Below are 22,130 nucleotides of genomic sequence, written 5' to 3'. Positions count from 1 at the left end.
AGCAATGACAACCCCATTTGTATGTCAAATTGTAATTTTTAATGTTTTCATTAGAATAGTCTTTATATCACTCTCCAATAAAAGAAACAATATAACTAACAGCAAACTTTAATACAGGAACACGCTCCAGATTAACAACCCAAAATGAAAACAAAATGAAATTAATGTAAAATGTAAATCACATATAGTACAATTGAAGTGTCCAAAACAATTTAAATAATTTTAAATATTTTATTTTTTTAAACTTGCTACAAATGCTTTTTATACAATATTTCAACATAAAGTCCCCATAACAGAAATGTAACAAAATGGGAATGATAGTGAAAGTGAAAGTTAAAGTGGCACAAATTCACCAAACAAGTATTAAACTACAAATTTTAAGAGGTAGATTACTTTTTAAGTCAAGAACAAAAAATAAAAGGGGTGGGTGTATAATGAAATTAGTCACTTTCCATCAACTCCATCATTCATCTTGAAAGCTATATGAACACATGAGAAATGATATTTCCATAAAAGCTGTTTAAGAACAACAGATCAATTTGTTGTTTTAAGTTATTAGATAGAGGTGTAAGACCTTTTAGAGTAATTATATATTTAACTTTCAAAATATACAGGTATGTAGCCCTGTTCTACCCTTTTTATCAATAAAAAGATACACTGCATTCATTATATATTGTATTTAGAAATTGGTATTTCATTGCTATATAAAGTTTTATTTGAATGTATAAATAGGAACTTGGAAAATTCATAAAACATCCAAATCAGGCTTTTTCCCATTATACGTTGGCCATCTAAAAGACTCAAAGAGTGAGAGAAGGTGGGAAGAAAAGGAAATTCTGTCACGCTAGGTTCCTCTCTACTGATTCATTTAAAAGAAAGGCTGTCAGAGACTTAATACATGACAAAAATACTTTGCGTGTAGCAACATTTGTTATCCCTGAATCTACACAACTATTGATAAACAGGGAACCGGCTTTGCAGTTTACAACTGAACTGTTTGTATGCATGCCATTCATGAAGGTACGGGCGCCATTCATGAAGGTATGGACAAACCCAGGAATCTAAGCATTCAGTCGAACAGCAGGTTTGGTTATTTCCTCTGTTTCCTTTGATGTTTTTGTGTGAATTTTTTTTTTTTTTTAATAGTACCCTTCTTTTTTTATCTGAATCATCCTGTAGCCCAGCATGTGTGTCAGGTACCAAATAAGAAAATCTACACCTGGCACCAAATACTAGCAAGAAGCCGGCAGGCAATTTTATGACTGTGAGTCAGCTTCAGCTGGTTTCGCAAGCTTGGTGGATTTCACATCCATTGTCGTAGTGCTTATCCTAAGTTGAGCATGCAACAGCTCTACCATGTCATTAAGGGATTTTTATTTGTTTTGTTTTTACAGGAGATTCCTAGAAAATAAAAAACAAAAACTGAATATAAATGACAAAACAAACTATTTGTGAACGGAGTATGTTTGCACAGAAACTGGAAGGTAAAAAACAAATTTGGAGACAATTATTACATGAAGCAAATGGCCTTAAAAGAATAGTAAGAATCAAGACTTCCAAAAAAAAAAAAAAAAAAAAAAAGTCTATATAGAGTAGAACCAAAGTTAGCCTGTGATGACGTTTGCCTGTGATGACATTAATTAGTGCATGAAGGCAAAAAACCCAATTCTTCATTCTTGATATAAAAAAAGAGATACAGTGATAAACTGTTTATGAACATTATTTCTGACACAAAAAGCAAAAATCTTTCTAGCATAACTTTTCATTAAACCAGTAAAGACTGCAAGCTGCCAAAGTAAATGTACAGTATCTGAAACGGGGAACTCTTACCCCTACGTAAAACTTTATTTATCCCAAATTCTATTAAGCAACTTCCACATGCACAAATTTAGAAGCACTCACTCTTTTTGCTTAAGGTCAAATGCTTAATTTAGATGGAAAGATGTGTCATTCTGGCTTCAAATTCTACTGAGCTGTTGTGGCATCATGTAAAAGATAGTTTAGCACATAACACCACTAAGTAAGCAAATGATCAGAATTAAGTAACACAAAGATACTGATGTCCTGAGAACAAGCATGGCTGACTTTTCATGTTCTTTAAAGGCGTCTTCTACGCCATAAGCCTCCAAATCCCAGTAACGTATCTTTTTCCTTTAAAACTTCCTGATTTGGGTATTAACGATTTTAAGTCAAACTCCCCTCTAGCTCCTTGAAATGATTCTGCTATGTTGAACCTTTACTGTACGTGAAGTATTTCCTCAGAACTACTACCTAAAAGGTCTTCACCATAAGACGCAGAAGCTGCATGTAGTTTGGGTTTTGATGCTTCTTGACAAATCGAGTTCGGGAACACCTGGTCTGAGAGGTTACCATTCCCCTCCCCACCCCCCAATTAACTGTTTTGATAAAAGATACTACCTTTCACCATAAATCTTGTGATAATCACAGCCATGGACTACCATTAGAAAAAATAAGACAGCTCTTAATTACCAGAGAGTTTTGTGAAAGTTACCGGGGCAATTCAGATGCCTATTCCAAGAACGACATAGCAGGAGCCTGCTGATAGAAATTCCAAATGGTCTTCAAACTATCCTATTGATTTGAGAGACTACATGATAACTCTAAATGGGACTCAGGCACATAGATTAAGAAAGTTTTCTTTCTTTTTTTTTTCCTTTTAAATATTACCCTTTCTTGTGATTAAAAGAATACTTCATCTCAAAAAGAAATATAGCGGCACTTTAGTTATAAAATTTGCTTATACTAAAACATAAGGGCATAATACTTCTCACAAAAAATTGCACATTCATTCTTACATATCTATTGCTCCTACACAGAGGTAAGTATTTAGTGATCTGACTCAAGTAGTTTGTACATAGGGTTTTTGTGAAGTACTTAGGGTTTTTTTTTAATATGATACACAGAGAATATTTTTTATTAAAGACCAAAAATCCAAGTTATTTTAGTAAACAGGTAAAAATGCAGTCACGGTTTTTAGCTTAATGAACACCCATAAACTGAGAATTGTCATCTTCAAGGACGTTACATCTAATGACATAAGGTTTACTTGCACTCAGGCACTGATATTTTTCCCAGCATTTTCAATTCAATTCATAAAGACATTTTCTGTACAAATTATGTAATATTTCCTGACAGTGTGACAAAATGCATTATGTACATCATACCTCAGCATGACTGAGCTGCTCACCATATGTTGTAGAAACTGCAACCTTTCTCTACTCTAAATTTGAGAAACTTGAAAAAGACCAAGAAAATTGGAAAAGCAGCAGGCAAAGTGTTCCTGTTTTGTTTGAACTTCAAATTAAAAGCTTACCTGAAATCTTTTAGTTCTTGCTTTGTACTGCTTTCATCTCTTTTGTTTTCTGCTGCCTCTGCATTAGCCGCCTGCTGTAAGCTTCGTGTAATAGGTCCTCCAATCCTTTCTCTAGATTTTACACTGAACCTGTCTGCTTTTTTCTTACTTGCCATAGTAGACTTACTTGGCAAAACAGCCTTACTATTCCTTTGTATTCTGACATGCAATTTCCGTGATGCTTTGCTTGAGATTACAGAGGAACTGTTCTTAGCTACCACTTTAGTTTTTTTCCCTTCAACATGAGTCATTTTGGACACTCTTACAGGACTAGAGTTCCTCAATGATGAAGATGAATTTGGCTTTTTAGATCGAATTGGAGGTACAAATCTAACATTTTGCTTTGATTTGAAGGATGCAGAGGGCAGTTGAATTTGCGCAGGTCCTGAGGTTCGTGCTCTCGTCTTGCCCAAGTGAGCCTGCATGCTTTGCATTTTGATTTCTGCATCCGCTGTTCGCCTACGCTGGTTGTTGCCTTTTTCAGTGCTTGCAGGCAATGAAGAACTTGCACTTTTTTTTGACGAATTTTTTTTAGAGGATGGAGAGATGGGTTTCTTGGGACAGCTATATGATGCATGTTTGTTCAAACTTCCAATATACGTAAACTCTCTATTACAGTAGGGGCAGATGTGAGAGTCTGAATCAGATGGATTATTTTTCAATTCTGCCTTCTGCTGCGCGGACTTCTTTTTTTGCAAGATAGCTTTCTGAACAAGCTGGTTTTTCTTTTTCAATGCACTTATTTTTAGTTTATTTGAGGACATTTTGCTTATCTCAACATTGAAATTAAGTCTTTTAGGCTGACCCATTCTTCTGAAGGCATTCTTTCCAGGGCCAGTTATAACAACCATGCCATTTTTAGGCTGCACTGTCTGTTTCAGTGGTACTGGATTTTTTTTGGGTGTGTATCTCTTTTTATCACTGGCAGACGCACATGCCAATATATGTTTGTGTAACTCCGGCATATTATCAACACTTTTTCCACATTTTGTACAACGAATGGCAGTAGTAAAGGTCTGTGGGATATTGTGGGTAGTGAAATTTGTTGCAGTAACTCCAATACCCATAGGATTACGATGGTGATACTGAAATGGAGGTGGTTTAAAGCTCGGATAGTGTTGATTGAGACCCATGCGAACATCCGGATCTTTAGATTTTACCCCAGAAGCCATTATTTTTATAGTGGTATACAGTTCTTCAGAGGAATCATTTAGATCTTCATCTTCCTCCTCTTTAGAAGGGTCTAAAGAATCTTCTGGGAGGCTCTGCATGTGTTCTACATTTGCCTTGCTGGGGTCAGTGAAATTCTGGGGTCTCAAAGTCCCACTTTCAAACTCATGATGCGTGCATTCTTTGTCTGGATGGAGATCTCGCTGATGCTGTTGCAAATTGCACAAAAAAGCAAATTCCTTTTTACAGACTGAACAAACAAAGATATTTCCTACTCCATGAAGCAGAAAGCGATGTTCTGACAAGTCTGTTTTATCCCTAAAAAGCTGTACACAGAATTCACATTTGAAGGGCCATTCTTCAGCATGAACAGATAAATGCTTAGTTAGGTCTTTAATAGAAAGAAAAGGTGATTCACAAACATTGCACACAAAGCTTTTATTGAACGTTTCCTGCACTAGTCCTGATTCACTTGAAGTTTGAGGATCTTCTCTTGCCTTTTGTTCATTATCACTTTCTTCCTGCTTTATTATCGGGAGAGTATTTTCCATAGTATCAGTAGAGGAAACAACAGAAGAAACCACTGAAAGAGGAGGAGGAGATGGAGATGATGACGATGAAGAGAAGGAGGAAGAAGAGGAGGAAGAAGAGGAAGAGGAGAGAGTAGGAGGACCAGGTGAGACAGCAGGTTCAACAGAAGGAACAGGAGATGGAGAAGGAGAAACTGTAGGTGAAAGAACAGGTAGTGGGGACTGGGCAGTAGTGTTAGAGAGCGGTGATGGGCAAGACGACGTGTTAGTGGCACTGGCAGACACATCTGGAATTGGTAACGGTATTGTGGGAAGAAGGGGAGGAGGTGATGTAGCAACTGTTAACACAGGTGGGCAGGGTGGTGGGGAAGGAGGATTTGTGGGTGTCAACAAAGGAGGCAGCTGGCACACGGAAGGTACAGATGTCTGTGGCACAGGGGAAACAGAGGAACTAAGGGTCCGAGCATCAACAGAAGATGCAAATAGACCAGGATCTGTGTCAGGTTCTGCCTGAGGTTCTGATGATTTGCTTGGGCTTCTGTTTGCAATGGGGGTGCTGTCCACAGCTGCATCCATTCCATTATACTCATTCAGTAGAACCTTTTGTAACATGCAAGTCGTTGGTTTCTTCTTTTTAATACCACTACAGGTTGGCTGTATGGAATTATTTTCTTTATACTCCCTAATTTCAGCATCACTACAAGGCTTCTTATGCACACTTAAATCTAATACAGACTCCCAAGGAACCTGATTCTTATTTTTGACATCGGATCTTTGTTTTACACCACTAGATAAATCCAGTGGCTGCTGGTTGCACACGTTGCCAAAAGTCGGAGCTACTGTCCAGTCTTTAGATACCTTATAGTCTTCGAAGCAAAGAGGGCTCATAGTCTCTCTTTCTTCCCTTCCAGTCAAGCTCCATGCAGGTGAGTTGCTGTGGCTTTCTAACTTTGGCATTTTTGAACTCCTAATACTATCATTCCACACAGTTTTTCCCTCACCTGATTTGACAAAATCTCGAAGTACTGGACTATGCTGTGGAGAGCTGGGAGGAGAGCTGGTCCTTCTTTTGAATCTACTAGATACTGGAGGCAAAATAGGTGGTGATGTAACAGAAGGTCCTAGTTTAGGGATTTCACTTGATGGAGTTATCTTCTTAGTATCCTGTGTCTGAAGAAGCTGTTTTAATTTTGATGACAAATAAATACTCTTTTCTTTATGAAAAGTTAAGTTCTCTGTTGAAATGCTAAGAGGAAGATTTAAAGAACTAGTAGGAGTTATAGGTTCTGGGTCTATTTCAGTTTTTATTTTTGGTACAAGAGGAGGGCTAGCCGTTCTCCTCTTTTTGGACTCATTGCTCCCACTGCTGGAGGGCTCCTTAGGAGGTTCATTCACATGCATCTGCGTAACCTTTACATTTTGGGAAATTTCCACTGTGACTGGACTGATTATACAATTTAGTCCATACAAGTCTGCAGAGTTAGACTCCATCTGAATCACATCACAATTGCTAGTGCTGCTGTTGGACTGAATTTTACCATCAATGTAATAATTTAAGTTTTCGGAGATATTGCTGGAAATATCCATAATATAAACATCATCCACTTCACCTTCCTCTTCTATTTCTGTGCTTGCTATGTACACACTCTGGACTGGTGGAGCCTGCTCAGTTTGAAGTTGTGGCTCTTCAGGAAAGAATCCTTTTCTTCTGACACCTTTGGGAATAAGATGACGCTCATGAACCCTACGCTGATGCCTCCGCATATTGGTATGAGTTCCAAAAACCTTTTTGCAGTATTTGCACGGATGCAATTCTTTGGGTTCCTTATTTTCTTCAGCAAAAGCAGAGTTTGAAATTTCTTGGGAGACTTTCTCAGAATCCAAGACTATGGAATCTTGCACAAGACTGGAAACGTTCAAGTCATCTTTAAGACCATCATCCACAATTACTTGGTTATCACCAACATTATCTAGGTGTTGCGATGACGTTAGTGTTAAGAACGGTTTCCTTTTCGGCCCTGCCTCATGACGCCGTTCATGTCTTCGCCTGTTAATTTGCGTACCAAAAGCCTTCCCACAATACCGACATTTGAAAGCATGGTTAACAGTAGATATATGGATGTGCATGTGGCGTTCAAGTCCTTGCTTTGTTGTAAACTTCCTCTCACAATGCTGACAAGGAAACATGAATGTTTCCTGGACATCACCATTTGAATCATCTTTTGCTTTTGGAATTTTCACAACAAGTTTTTTCTTTGGAGAGCTTTCTGGAGATTCTTCTGACATACTCCTTTGCTCTTCCATAGAGTCCAACTTTTCTTCACATATCAAAGGCATTTCAGCATTCTCTTTAGGCATACTGGCATCTTCTATCTCCTCTTCATCTTCCTCATCTTCATCCTCCTCCTCCTCCTCCTCCTCCAGATAGTCAGATCCACAGTTTATTGCTGATCCTTGGGTGTCTTCAGTTACCATTTGTGACTCACTGGTGGGACTGGGGATCGTCAACTTTGGAAGTACATCCTGATTTACCATTTCCTGAATCACAGCCGTTTGTTCCAGGGACAGCACAGCAGAAACAGAAGGTTTTTCATCTTCCTCCTTATGTCCTAATAAAGTATGAAAAGTATGAGCCATTTTAACAAACACTCCAAAACATGCTACTTCTACCTTGTCCTCTAACACAATATAGTCAACATTTATGACCCAAACTATTTATCATTGTTGTGATTTGGTACTGAGAATAAAACCATACTCAAGTTTATTTTCTGGGACTTCAGCAAAACATAGGCAATTGTTTATACTTAATACAGCAAGAAACTTAGGAATGAACATCATGACCAAAAAGCACAAAACAGTCTGAAGAGTACTGGAACATTTCAATGTAGACTTCAGAACATTTCAATAATCCTCAAAAAGATCTTCATCGACTTTGAATGACATGGACTTTCATTGATATTGAAAAGCAGTATAGAAATATCTTAATACCTATAGATAAAATACTTAGGAAGTATTCTTCCCTAGAAGAGTAGCAGAGTAATGATTGCATAACTAAGTTCCAAAGACATTATTTTAGAATAAGGACTTTTCTCTGGTTTTATGTTTTGAGGAATTTAGATTTATGTCCAAGCTTTATAGTACATTAGTTTTTCCATATTGTCAGAGTTGCATGCTTAAGGACATACTTCTGACATCACATTAATAATAAAAAAGTTTGGCACACAATACAAATATGTTCACTTTGCTGTTCTGCTTAATATATCTGATGTGACAGGTGTCCTCCTTCAATTTAAAAAGACAGAAGAAAAGTTAGATACTTGAGAGCTCTCACCCTCTTTAGAATCCCTCATATCTGCAGAAGTAGAATCCAAATCAGACTTTTTCTGCTTTGTATCTGTTGCCTTCTTTCCCTTTTTACCCTCTTGAGTCTTTTTCTTGCCTGAGAGGAAAAAAAACATGTTTATCATTCCTGTTCAGCAATTTTTATTTTTCGTATCCGAGTGACAGAAGTTAAAAAAAGGAAAAAACCAATCCCACATGCCAAAAGTGCTAGAGTCCAAAGAGTAAAACAAAGGAAGCAAAAAAAGGATGATTTAGAAATTATACATAAACACATTTAATTTTCATGTCTGTTCTGTGATTAAAAATTGATGCAGCAATAAGTCTTAGGGCCTAGAAGAAATGAAAAATAATGACAATGAGTTTCTAAAACCCAGAAGATTCTGAAAGAGCAAGCACACTTTATGGAAATGTATTGTCTGAAGTTAACCAGCTTATCTCATACAGTTACACAATCCCTTCACACAGCTACTAGATTAATCTGTCTAATACTAGTATACAGGTAATACGAAATTGGTTTATATACTATTCATCTTTAAGGTCAATTGGAAGACCGTAAGTGGAATCCTACAGAGGCTTCTACGCTTGTTGCGAACGTTCTGAACAATGACTTGAAGACAGTTACATTAAAAGCAATGAAGCATAAACATTACAAGACAACTAAAAGCAGCATGATCTAGACCAAAAAGGCAAAGGCAGTAAAAACAAATTAGATGGAAGAGGATAATAGTAGTGAGGTATTTTATCATGTCCACAGACACAAACAAGTTTGCTAACACTTTTTTTGCAAAATTAAGAAGTATTTAAGAGTTGCACAGGATGATGAACACAGTGAAGATTAGGGCAAAATGGCACTATGCAAAGACCTACTCAGTGATGCAAGGCGTAAAGACACTAAAAATTTCATTTACCATTGAACTAAAGGCGTAGTGCTATTTTTTTTCCCATGAACTTAAAGATTCAGTCCTATATCTGGAAACAATGGCAATGAATGTAATAACAGATGAAACAAACATCTTCATACTGAAGTCATTGCAAATACTCTATTTCCCTACACACTGTTATCTTACATATAACCCTGCAGCTGAGACACCAGTTTCTTCTGAAACTTCACACTTCCACACTCCCACCCCTTAAGAACGAGAATTCTCCAGAAGCAGCAATCCAAATTCCTCCTTTGCCCCCTCTAACATAGAAAACACTTCTCTACTGACCCTTCCCTCTACTCAGAGGTGTGAATCACAGCCCTAAATCCATGTCTCATTTAAAAGCACATTCTTCCAACTCATAATCCTGTCAACAAGTTCCTCCTTTTTTCTTAAAAATATTTTTCACATCTTGTGCCAAGAATTTATAAAAGCCTTTAAAGAAAGTGCTCCTCTACTCAAACAGGAATTTTCAAAGTATGTGCCCCCTCCTATAGAACAGATCAGAGATAGGTCAGCTTTAAGAAGAACACTCTTGTTTTTATTTGAACATTCTATATTATCTAAATCATCTGCATTTATCTCCCAAGGAGCTCAAGTTTAACAGGCTCTCCCTGAATTCCACAGTGTGCTTCAGTTTTGTGTCTAATTATCCAATTTTTCATATTCCAGTTTAAGAGCTTTTAGTCTGAAGCTGATAATACAATAAACATTAGGAATATTTTTTCATCTTTGGAACACACACACACACAGCCTTCCTTAACTAAACTAGCAATTATCTCATAATATCCTCAAATATTACAACAATCACTATCTTTAAACTTTTCTTAATGAATGACCTCCAGCTGACTTGACAGTACAGTATAAGGCTTACAATACCAAACGCTGGCAAGTTGCCACAAGTTTCAGTGTACATTTCAGTGCTCACACAGGCATAAGGAGTTTAAATGCTTCTTTACCTGACAGGCTACTTAATATTCAATTTGAACATAACTCAATAAGCACCTCTAATGTTCCTAACAACAATATGTAGTATCAAGATCTGAGCAAGAAGAATGTCAAATACATTTCCAGATGTACTTGAGCCACCTGAAATCTCATGAAATGCACAGTAACACAGACAGCTCCATTCCTAGGAACTAGGCCCAACTGTAAAATCTCAGTACATTTTCTAGGGAATCAGACATGCATCACAATACACATTAGGAGCAAAGTAACAAAACACAGTCTAGCTGTTAGACTCTAACAGCAATTAACTTCTTGCAGACTGCTTCTCACTTGAAGACCAGTATCAGTATCTTGACTTAAAAGGCGAAGTTCTAGGTGCATGCCTCACCTTTGCAGATGAGGCTGGAAACAAGAAGGACAAGAATGGTCCACAGATTGCAAATACTACTGCTGCACCCTTCCTCCTCTCCCAGTGCCTTTCCCCCCAGAGAAGGATAAAATTTATCAGAAGAAAGGAGCACCAACAAATGGAGCCTCCCTGGCCCTCATATCTGTGCCAAACTTAGTAGTGGTTAGACACATTTTACTACATGGTGCAGCATGTGATGGTATGACAGATGCAATCACTGGGGCACTTCTACATCTGCCTTCAAACTGTAACCCAAGTAATTCTTTCTTACAGCAAGATTAGAAATACATCACATTAATAAGTGAGATAATATATGTAAAAAAAAAATCACTTAAGCCCTAAAGAGAACATAGGTTCTCCAAAGTGCCATCAATTTGCAGAACACACTACAGTATCCCAAATCTGATTTTAACCTGTGAAATCACTAGGATAGCAGAATTTATAACCAAAATTGAGTAACGTAAGTCACCTCCTTGCTCAATGCAACCTGCTCACAGAGCTGGAAATTTTTCAAGTTCTTGGCCTTTAAGTATAAACACATTCAAAGAGAAGATTCATCTAGCACCCAGCCCTGACTCAGAATAGCAAGCAAAGTTACTTGCATACATACATAATTTTAGATGTGTCAGATCAATTTGTGACAAGCATCAACTAGAGATACCAACTGCTTTTCAATGTTTTCCTTGGATCAGCTTTAGCTTGGTCATTTTCTAGGTTGCTGTTCTCCTTATAAAGATTAGAAGAATTCTCTGTAGTCAAGCATGGCAGTGACTGTCCCAGATGCACCTATTTCAATGTCCTAGGTGTGATAAAGACCAATAGCAGATGCCCAGGAAAGAGAACTTAAGAGCAAAGTACTGAAAGTGATACTTCCCCAGTATACTTTCCCAGCTTTCACCTATCCGCAATTCAGAAACTTTAAAAGATAATTATCTAACAGTCCTTAATGGAGTTTCCCTCGTGAGTTCACAAAGCACTTTTTAAATCCATGTAAGCTTGAAAGATTTGCGTCATTTTTTTCCCCTGCATGTTTCCAATGAAAGCCAGCATCTGCAATTTTGATATAAAGGATATCAATGAATAACCCATGATATCTGTCTCTTAATTTTCTTACAGTTTAAGATGTCAAGAACTAATAGAAGCCCGCAGAAGGGAGAAAAAAATCCTTGTGGTACAGAACCTGGTGGAAGCCTGAGTATAAGTACACACGTGCACTTACCATCAGGTTCCTGAAGGGTCCTACATGGCTGCTACTGCCAGCTGGATCCTCCACTTGGTCTAAACAAGAAAGACACAGGAATGAAACACAGGGAAAGTGAAATGGAAACAATGACAAAAGAATAAATGAAGGGCAGAAATCAATATATGTGTATGTGTACTAAAAGAACTGCAAAAGAAAGATGCAAAGGAAACGGAATGAAAGAAACAGATGGAAAATAGCTACTTGCCTACAGTGACAAAGACCAAAAGAGGAATAAATCAAATTTTTCTCTTGCCACATAATTGTTAAATATGGTTCCTTTTTCCTCCCTTTCCTTCATTTACATGTTGTAGATAGGTCAGCAAAAGCATTATCTGGCTGTTATATCCCTAAAATACCTGCATAACCTATGTTAGCACAAGCACTGCCATAGGCACAGGGAATCTCATGTTAGTGCCAACATCCAGATAATCAGCCAATACCAATGCTATAGCCCTGCGTATTTCAGAGGAGTTCAGATGTCAACCAAGTAAGAAAAAAATAACCCAAGAAAGTAATCTTTATTCATCCACATTTAAGAAGAATTTGAGTCTTACTGATCAAACCAAAGCATCTCAAATAACCTATAGTATTTGTGCTGACAATTTTGTTGTTAACCAAAATGCAAGTGCAACTGTAAAACAACTGGCAATGACTTCTTTTGAGATAGCATTTCCTTACATTTGGACTTGAATCCTATCATTAAATATTGCTAAATTGCACAGGACACTATTAGCTCTAATAACTTTAAATGTGACAAACATGTTCACAGTTAAGACTATAAAGTAAGATGGGAAATCTCACATCTGATCTCAAACAATGCTTTGATCATTTACAAGAAATGTGGCAAACATGTTTGTTTCCCCCAAAACCTTGGGCTAGTAAGAAAAGAATCACTGGTATTTGAGGTATTCCTCTGAAATCTGTAGTCAACACAACTAGCTAGCTAACACATCTACCCCATACTCATTACTAAAAAGCACTGTAGGTAACAGCTGCTGAAATCTCAAGTCCCCTGAAAAAGAAGGGAGAAGCTATTGCATTGACCTCTTGAAAAGCATCCTTAGATCACAGATGAGCAGGGCAACCTTGGAAGACTATGGTTAAAGGTAGAGGACAAGTTTGCATATGTAAATACTCTGACAGTGATCACCACACAGTTCCATGATGTGAATTATAGTGTAAGAGCATAAAATTGCTGGTCATGTCCCTTTGGGACTCATTCAGATTCGGATCTTTGAGGTTTTCTCCTATTGAAAATGAGTATTTTGGCATTGGAGAGAATGAAATAAAAACTGAATGTATACACAAGCTAAAGTATTCTTACAGAAACATCAGCAGAAACTGCAACTGCACAAGCATTTCCATATTATTCTAACTAATGATTTCTAAAATATTGCTGCAACTTCTAATTTGAGAAGCAGTTTGTTGCACAGCAGAGGAATTTCTCCTATATCCAGAACACTGGTAGATAGGTCATGCTTTTCAAAGTAAATTACTTAAACCTCCAAATATCTACAAAAATCAGACTAGTTCCTTGTTCTGGAAGATAAGCTAGAAAAAAATGAAAGCCTTTTGCACACAATAAAAAGCCATATCCAAAATAAGAGGAGAAATTGTTCCAAAAAAGTTAAATCCAGATTGTTAGCTGAAGCAGCACAAAAATATAGACAAAAACATGTTGCAGTGACCACTTAATCTTCTCCATTATGAATGTCACAGCATATCAATCTGTTTAAAGAAAGATCTTACATGTTTAATGAATGGAATTGATTAAACAGAGTAAGGTAACTAAGCATCAAAAGGAAAAAACGCTATTTACTACAAAATGCCAGTTAAAAAGATGTGAACACTAAGGCTGGTCCTTTAACATACTTTCTCTGTTAACATTTAAGTGCCCCAATTCTGCTTTTTGAATTTTTTTGTTCTACCATTAGCCACAGTTCATTACATATAAAAATCATGTTTACAAAACCTTTCATTATCACCTATCAACAGCTGCTCAGATGGCAAAGCCAAATCACGAACCTCTTGGCTGATAAGACAGCAACATACCTGTGCATTCAGAGCTGCTTCCAGCCACTAACACCAAGAACAATTCAGATTTCTTAACAGTTAGGGAAAACAGGTATGACATACCTTATACATAAGTAGATTTGTATAATTGCAGGGACTAGAGAAATTGCTGAAAACATGACCTCAACCCCACAAGGTTCTGCAAACACTTTAAAGATCTAAGCCAACAGCCACATTTCATTGTATGCGCTACGGGCTGTGTTTTTACTCAGTTTTGAAGAGGGGCTGCATGTTTAGGCACTGCAGAGTTATCTCCATCGTATTACCAAATCAAAGAATATTTGACTATTTAAAGAGCATCCACCGTTTCACAGCATATGGTAATCAAACCAACTCTGAACCGCTATCCAAAGTTTTCAGTGATTTGGTATAGGCCAGGTTATTCTCCTGCGTTGTTCAAGACGCCCCACTGCAAGTTCTTGAAAAAAGAGGAAGCTGAAGTCAAAGTAGAAGGCATAAGTTCCAGAGATAATAAGTATTAGACTAGGAAAAGAAAACATGACAACCTCAAAAGAAAAAAGCCTAAGAAATTCTGCTTTACTGAAAAAAAACACTGGAATATGACGATACCAATTCCAATATTTCTCATATAATATTACTGTTAATAAAACAACGTACAAAAGCTGTTCTTAACTACTTGCATTTGAAGTACTGCTTTGAAACTTATTTGATTAGAGGAAACTCAGCTGAAACACTCAAGTGTATTTTTGAACATACATTATTAGCTAGGGAGGGACCATCTTTTGAACTCAGATCTTCAAACTTAAAACAAAACATGAAACCACTGACTAGCAAGTGCTCTGGGGGAAAATACTCTTGCACTAGCAAGAAAAATTACTACAGAAATCAGCAAGATGCAGAGGCTTACACCTCTCCAGAACCCCAAGGCTCAGATATTCAAATGCTGCCACAGAACCACTTTGGTGGTATATTTTATTCACATACTAAATTGGCATGACTCAAGACAGAAAGAGGGTGGGGTTTTTGTTTGCTTGTTTTGTTATTTTTCTCTTTTTGCTAATGTAAGATATGCTATACTAGGTGCATTTTCCAGCTTCGGCGTAAAGATGTATCCCATTTCTTTGGCGTACACATGCACACAAAACCCTCTGACCAAATTACCACCCTAGGTAGAAAGGTATCTATTGGATTCAAATAGACAGAGCAAGTATAACGTTAACTGACCTTTCCCCTTTTCAGACTAAAGCCTTCGAAAACTGAACATAAAAAAAGATGTAAAAGGATGCAAAAGCAGCACATTTGTGTTCATATTCCAGTGATTTTACAGATGAAATTCAAGGCTTATATAACAGGCACAGCTCAATTTTTTGAAACAAATATCTAATTACACCATATGTCAATTAAATCTGAATGGCTATATAAACCATATCATTAAAAGGTCTATTTTAACAGTGCTGTCAAGCACATATGAAACATACAGAAAATGTCAACATTTAAATGTCAGTGACCTTTTTTTCCTCAATATATCACTGTTACAAATAATTGGTGAGCCACAATCATATACAAATAAACGTGAATCTTTCTTGCAATACCATTATAAAGTTATCAGGATACAACTAGTTTGTATAGGCATAACTTTAGGCACCATTAAGCAAATGAAATGCAAACACTGCTAAACAGCTCATGTTGATTTTAGTGTACAAAAATTCTCAAAGTGCAATGTAATTTTAACTCACGATTTCTGAGAATCCTAACAATAATTTAGAGCTAGAGAAGATCGTAGCTTTGTGTTGCCCATCTTCCCAACTCCTAACATATCAAATGATTCTAAAAGCTGACAGCCATAACAGATATAACTATGTATTTCAGAAAAATCTGGAAGATCCTGGGAGTTGTGTCAGAGGTCCCAACACTGTCGTACAGAACCGGACATTCAACTGGATGTCAGCACAATCTCCTTATGGCGGCCTCACCGTTCTCTGCTGGATTGTTTCCTCTCACAGCTGGAGGTTCAGATTATCCATCCGGCCTTAGGCCTAGCACAACCCTGCCACTGTTCACATGACAAAGACTCAGCAGGGAACTGTACTTGAACTGCTCATGATCCATGTAATTCAGATGCCGGAGGCTGACCACCCTCGTCTTAGTTCGGCTCTCCATATCCTTTCTTTACAGGCTGGTAGGACAAGCAAGTAGTGCATACGCAGTGTTAGCCTGTCCAGCAACAGCTTCACTTATATCAAGCAATACCAAAGGTCTCCAGAACAGAGCTCGGCTATCTTTCAAAAGCCAAAGGTATGAAAATAAGGTCTTTGAAGAGAAGCTACATGCCCCCTTATTCTAGATAGCACAGTTTCACTTGCTATAATTCAAAACTTAACAACCAGTACAACTTCTGCTGGTTGAAGACCAAACAGCAGCACAAGACAAAGTCATTTAACATAAGGAGTAAAAGCAATGTTAGCAATCATTTTTTCCCATGCTTTTTTCCACCACAACTTGCATCTCCTCTTCCATAAGATGCATTCAAGCTTACAAAGTGGTAGCAGGAGAAAGAGGGATAGTATAAGCACAGAAGACATAAGAAACTTAATAGTAATGCTACTACTATCAAACTGATTCTTTAAAATTACTTCCCCCATCAAAAAAACATTTTTTTCATATTATAAATGCAGACTGCTATAGACAAACCATCACTTCACATGTACAGAGTGATGTTTTAATCACAGCATCATCCATCCAGATTATAAAAATCACAATAAAGTCTCACTTTGGAAAGGTATTTCAATATACCTGAAGACAAATGCTTATACAACAACATATATCAAAATATATTTGTACTAAGCACTAAATATCAGTTCTGCACAGGAGAGAGTGAGCTATGCATTTACAGAAACTGTTAACATGACATTTGCTTAATAGATGAACTTGTTGCCATGGAAAGCATAAGAAAATTCTGAGCTGGGGCTATTTAAAACACCGATTTCTGCAAAAAATTGGCAAAGTTGTCACTTTAATGACAGTACTGAAGATAAAGTTACTATGTCTCACCACAAACTTCTTAAATTATATAATCATCAGTACAAGACAAATGTTAGCAAGGGACTGCATAGCATGGCTTGCCAAAACAAGAAAAATGACACAAAGATTTGCAAGCAGCAAAAAGGAGCATACTGCCATTAATGGAGTTCTTCATAAACCCAGAGAAGTTCAGCTGAAGGTATTCACAACATTCAGATAAACAGATAAAAACATTTAGGCTGAAGAGTCATACGAGCAGGAAGCACATCTTATGCATGGTATTATATCAGTCAGCAAGAATTGTTGCTGGAAATTGTCTTCAGTCTCTCTCATACACTTACTGTATTGAATTTATGTATCACCACCCTCTGTAACAAAAACAGGAGCAAAACCAACTAATTTGCAATAATATGCTTACCCACATCTGCAGCACCTCATTCAAGTCCTTAAACATATTGTACCTTCACAGACTAACCTAAGTATAACATCATAGGTAGTCTGACATTTACAGACTACTCAGCACTTACTCATCCATAATGATTTAAATAGTACAGAATATCATCTAGCAACTATTAAACATGGCTAATAAACACCCATAGAGTTTAATTCTATGCAAGTTTTAACCCACACAAGAGCTGTGCTGAACAATTAAATGCAAGTAATTAAACATACAGCTTCTGTCTTCATAAGATCAAAAATGTTATTTCTGCATCTACTGCAGCATTTATAAAACTGGAACAGCAGATACAGAGTACACAGATACAGAGACTCCGATCAGCTCTAAAATCTTGCAACCACTAAATGTAGTTGTGTACTTCTGTCTCCTACCTTCCTTAATAACAATGTCCCACAATTCACTACAAGTTCCTAGCAAGTTACTTGATAGCTAACCATAGCTACTACTGACACAGTCAACCTGTTTCAGAAAATAAGATACACATTTCTGCTCTGTGGTTATATTCCATCACTTTTGTTTTAATACTTGAAAAGTTAGCTAAAGAAGGAAAAGCAGCAACAGCTGGAATACAAATACATAACAGATTTTCTAGAAATAACTGTTCTATACATTTAGCCTGTCTTCATGTGTGATTTTGTTAAGATGTATTAAGTATCAAAACTTTGTATTTAAATACAAAAAAGTAATCAAAAGGTAAATTTCCACTGAAATGAATGAGATTTTACTTCTGCATTCACTACAGCTCTCCCTAAAACACTTTTCTGACACTGAAATGAGCCTACACTCAGATAATTAAGAAATGAGTTTTAATATGATCATTTGGAAGATAATGCCAATGCAAAACTTTACAGGGTTACTTGCACCTCACAAAGGTTACATGACATGTATTAGAACAGTTGGCCTTTACACTAAACCTGAACATTTGTCATGGTCCTGTTTGGACCACTGAGCATCTGGGGGGTTTAGATCAAGAATATGCAGTTTTCTTCAAAGATATTTTTCAGTAAAAGAGACTTCAGCTGTCATTTTATTCTACTGTTTGATAAACTGGATAAATTCAAATCCAGTAACTGCCATATTAATAAGTGACTTTTTAAAAAAAATATATATAGGATTGCTGAGTCTACATGCTGACCTCAAAAGCTAATGCCCTTAATATACTACTACTAAAGGTATTCTGCTGCTGCTAAGTCATTTTTGCTGCATCATCTCAAACCAAACTCTCAAAAGGCTAGCACAAACCTGTGACTGCATGGAAGTCAGAAAAAGAAAGGAGTTTACCCAAACATTTGTGTTCAAACATGGGCTAATGGCTTTATTCGGAGATTGCAGCAGTACAATGGCTACAACTTCCAGGAAACAGGACTGCCTTTGTGTCTAACCAGAGCACTGGGATTACAGTAATAGGAGTCTGCTTACCACCAAGGAAACAAGTCCAAAGCCCTTTTCAGATGTAGGATCTGGACAGTACTGCTACTACCAGATTAGATCTCCCACATATAAAATTAACCCCTTCAAAACTGCTACTAAATAACACTAACTTTTATGTTCACTCAAATTTGTCATTATCCATTTGTTACCCAGCTAAATCCTTTTGTTTCCCACAGCTCTGACATGTCACTTGTTACAAGTGTCCCTTCACCAAAACAGTAAGAGATTCTCAGTAAGACCAGGACCAGGCCCCTCCAACACTATTTCATCTTCCTGTAGCATACATCTCCAGTTTTCTCTCTTTAAGCCTCCTTATTCTTGTTTTTAGCACTTCTTACTAAAATTCCAGACAACTTGCACATATAATCCTTACTCTGTGGGATTCAATGGGGAAAAAACCATGAAGCACATATTTGATGAGAACCATTTTTTAATGTTGTCAACAGCAATCAAGTACATGTGTAATACTTTTCTATTTTGAAGTGCAAGGTATTAATCTGGACAGAGGATTCAACAGCATTTTCTATAGCACACTGCCTCATTGCCAGCTCTTACTGGTACCTGAAATCCAGCACACTACAAAGCACCAGGCCATCTGTTTTGGCCTGTACTGCAAGCTTAGTTTAAAGAAATTTCTTTAGCCTGTATATAGTTTTAAAGGCTATTTACTACAAGCATAGCATCGATTCCCCTGAGCTTTTTGGTCAGACACTAACACCACCATGTAACAGAATCGAAAATAGTGTATAGAAGAGTGTCCTATGATACATACTCACATTTGTACAAAAGGGAAAATTACTAGAAATTTAAGCAGTCATGATAAAAATGGAACTACCTACCTTTTCTAGTGCACACAGATGTTTACAGCTTGTTTCCATTAGTTCCTATTAAAAAACATGACAGCATTTTATGAACTATGGCCTCCAATCTAACAATGTTCCAAAACCATCTTTAATTGCTAATAAGCAGCTACTGTCAAGAGTCTCAGTTGCAGGCATGAAAGCTTTGCTTCTCTGCATCTGTTAAATTTGGAAAGTCTTGTCTCCTTCCAACTTCAGAGCGACAATCCAAGGTCATAAGGCAGAGGATCACTGCAGGTCCTTTCTTATATGTAAAAACAGATGAAGGAGGAAGGTAAACTGTAAACAGTATACAAACTCTTTCAGTGTACAATATAGTCTGAATGAATCATTTATCTGCTGAAAAATTCTGAAAGATCTGCTTAGCATTCTCTCTGAAACCAAGTGCCTCACTCCAGCTGCAGCCCCATGATTTTTTCTCTGAGAAATGCATTTCAGCCTCCTCTGAGGATATAGGATTTACTCTATCTCCCAAAGAAATCTTTAACTGTAATGCTCCAGTTGCTCAATCGGTGCCTTTCTCAACTGGCAGAAGAGAGTACTGCAGACAATAGTTGTCAGTTCTGTCAACCAGAGCACCAACAGAAGTTACTGAATGTATAGTTAGCCCCAAACCAAAGCAAACTGATGGCTGCTTAATTTATGAAACCAAAAAATGGCAATAAGCTCATAAAGTCACTACAGGGAATGGCAACTTCATTACAAAATATTGTGCCCAGTCAGTTTGCCTGCTGGTCAGTTAACCTGTTTGGATTAAATTGGCCTTTAAACATGTAAAATTTTTGTACACATCTTTTGATACCATAAAAAGTCAACTGAAACAGAATACAAAATTACAAACCTCACCAAAAGGTAACTTGGACATTTTCATTTACAGGCAATGAACCAGACAAAAACATAGCTTTGGTATATGGGAGTGGAAAGACTAGAAACTGACGCTTAACAGTTAAGAATGTGGTAGTCATGAATGAAGTTTCAGCACAAAGTCCACTTTCCTTTTGCAATCCCTGACTAGGGTCCATAAGAGTTGAAACACTGAACTTTTTGCTCTTTACCTGCAACTTGAAACAAAAACTTCACAAGAAGTTTTTTTTTTTTTTTTTTTTTTTTTTTTTTTTTTTTTTTTTTTTTACTCAACTGGCTAAAACTTAGTATGAGCTACTCCTCTCTAAAACCCCAGAGGATTCTAATAACAGCAACAGTATCATTCAAGTTTCCTTTTAACAGTATGAATTTAAAGCAAGCTTGTGCACTTTGATACAAACTTACTCTTAAAGAGGTCAGCTATCATTACTATTGAACTACTTTACACCAGTAACAAAAAACCGTACTAACTTGATAACTAACTTCTGATTTCAACAACAGTAGTATGAAAAAGATTGTTGTATTTGGCTTCAAATAGTGGCAACACATGAGAAAATTTACCTTAATTTATATGAATTAAGCCACTTTCACAAAGACTAGATCTTTCCCATTCAACAATCTAATCATCACTAAGGGACTGGCAACAAAGAAGATTCATGTTTGAATGGACTCAAACAAGCTTGGCATCTGGCTCTCAATGCTAGCTAGAATAGATGTATAGCTGACTAACCATTTCTGTGTCATTTTGCAGTAATGATAATCAAGAAGATAGAGTCTCAGCTATTATAATACTCTCACTAGAGGAAATTTATGTCAATCATCACATTAATAATACTGTCTCTTCAAAGCTCTAAAGCATTAATCATAGTCTATCAAATGCTCCTGCAGAACTCCATACGAAGTGTGACAACACAACCCACTCTTAACCGCAATGCTGGCACGCTCTGAAGCGCTCCTGAAGATTTCGTCCTAACACACACATACTGGTGATCAAAATAAAGATTGCACTTGCTTAAGTCAATCCAGGGGATAAAGTTTATAAAAGCCAAGCTAGTGTTCACTAATGAATACTTGATGCCCAGAAGATACCTAACTTCACAGCTACAAATTTTAGAATACCAGAGTATTATTTCAGTAACCATTAAACCAGGTAAAACTTAAGAGACTGCTACAACCCCTCCTTTAGGACTTTGACACAGCAAGCGCAGGCCAGTAAGAATTCTTCAGAACAAACTCATACCTGTCAATCCTTGTAAGGCTTGTGGCAGGAATAAAGAACTAATTCCAAGTTTTGACAGATTAAAAATTAAATACACTCTAGTCTGAAGATAAATGCTTTTCCTTTTTGTTGATTTGGAAAATGTACTGAAAAGTTAGCTACGTTGAATATAAAATTATTTTGTTATTTTGTAATGTCATAATACAGTAACAGAAAAATCTTCAGAAAGACTTTAAAAACATCAATTATCTTACAAAATAAGGACAGATTTCACAGGTAAAGAAAATAGTTCTCCTCCATACACAC

The 22,130-nt window shown here is 36.9% G+C and overlaps 1 protein-coding gene across 17 annotated transcripts in view; it reads right to left on the bottom strand.

The window, feature by feature from the left end:
- The window catches only part of PRDM2 (PR/SET domain 2), a 73,027-nt gene that overhangs the window by 16,074 nt on the left and 34,823 nt on the right, over positions 1 to 22,130 (bottom strand). For 14 of the 17 annotated variants that reach the window (XR_010392851.1, XR_010392850.1, XM_064525639.1 and 11 more), the window contains 2 exons: positions 8,405 to 8,512; positions 3,335 to 7,682 (listed from right to left, as the gene is read on the bottom strand). Coding sequence is in view for 15 of the 17 variants with exons in the window: in XM_064525639.1 (XP_064381709.1) it covers positions 3,335 to 7,682; positions 8,405 to 8,512 (4,456 nt within the window). In the remaining 2 variants the exon portion in view is untranslated. Of the gene's footprint in view, positions 1 to 217; positions 1,402 to 3,334; positions 7,683 to 8,404; positions 8,513 to 11,914; positions 11,974 to 19,720; positions 19,740 to 22,130 lie in introns of those variants that run through there. The other 3 variants (XM_064525642.1, XM_064525643.1, XM_064525636.1) reach the window with 3 other exon arrangements.

Source organism: Dromaius novaehollandiae, chromosome 24 (assembly GCF_036370855.1).
Source record: "Dromaius novaehollandiae isolate bDroNov1 chromosome 24, bDroNov1.hap1, whole genome shotgun sequence".
Classification (NCBI taxonomy): Eukaryota; Metazoa; Chordata; class Aves; order Casuariiformes; family Dromaiidae; genus Dromaius; species Dromaius novaehollandiae.
This window is presented reverse-complemented; position numbering and strand designations above follow the sequence as displayed.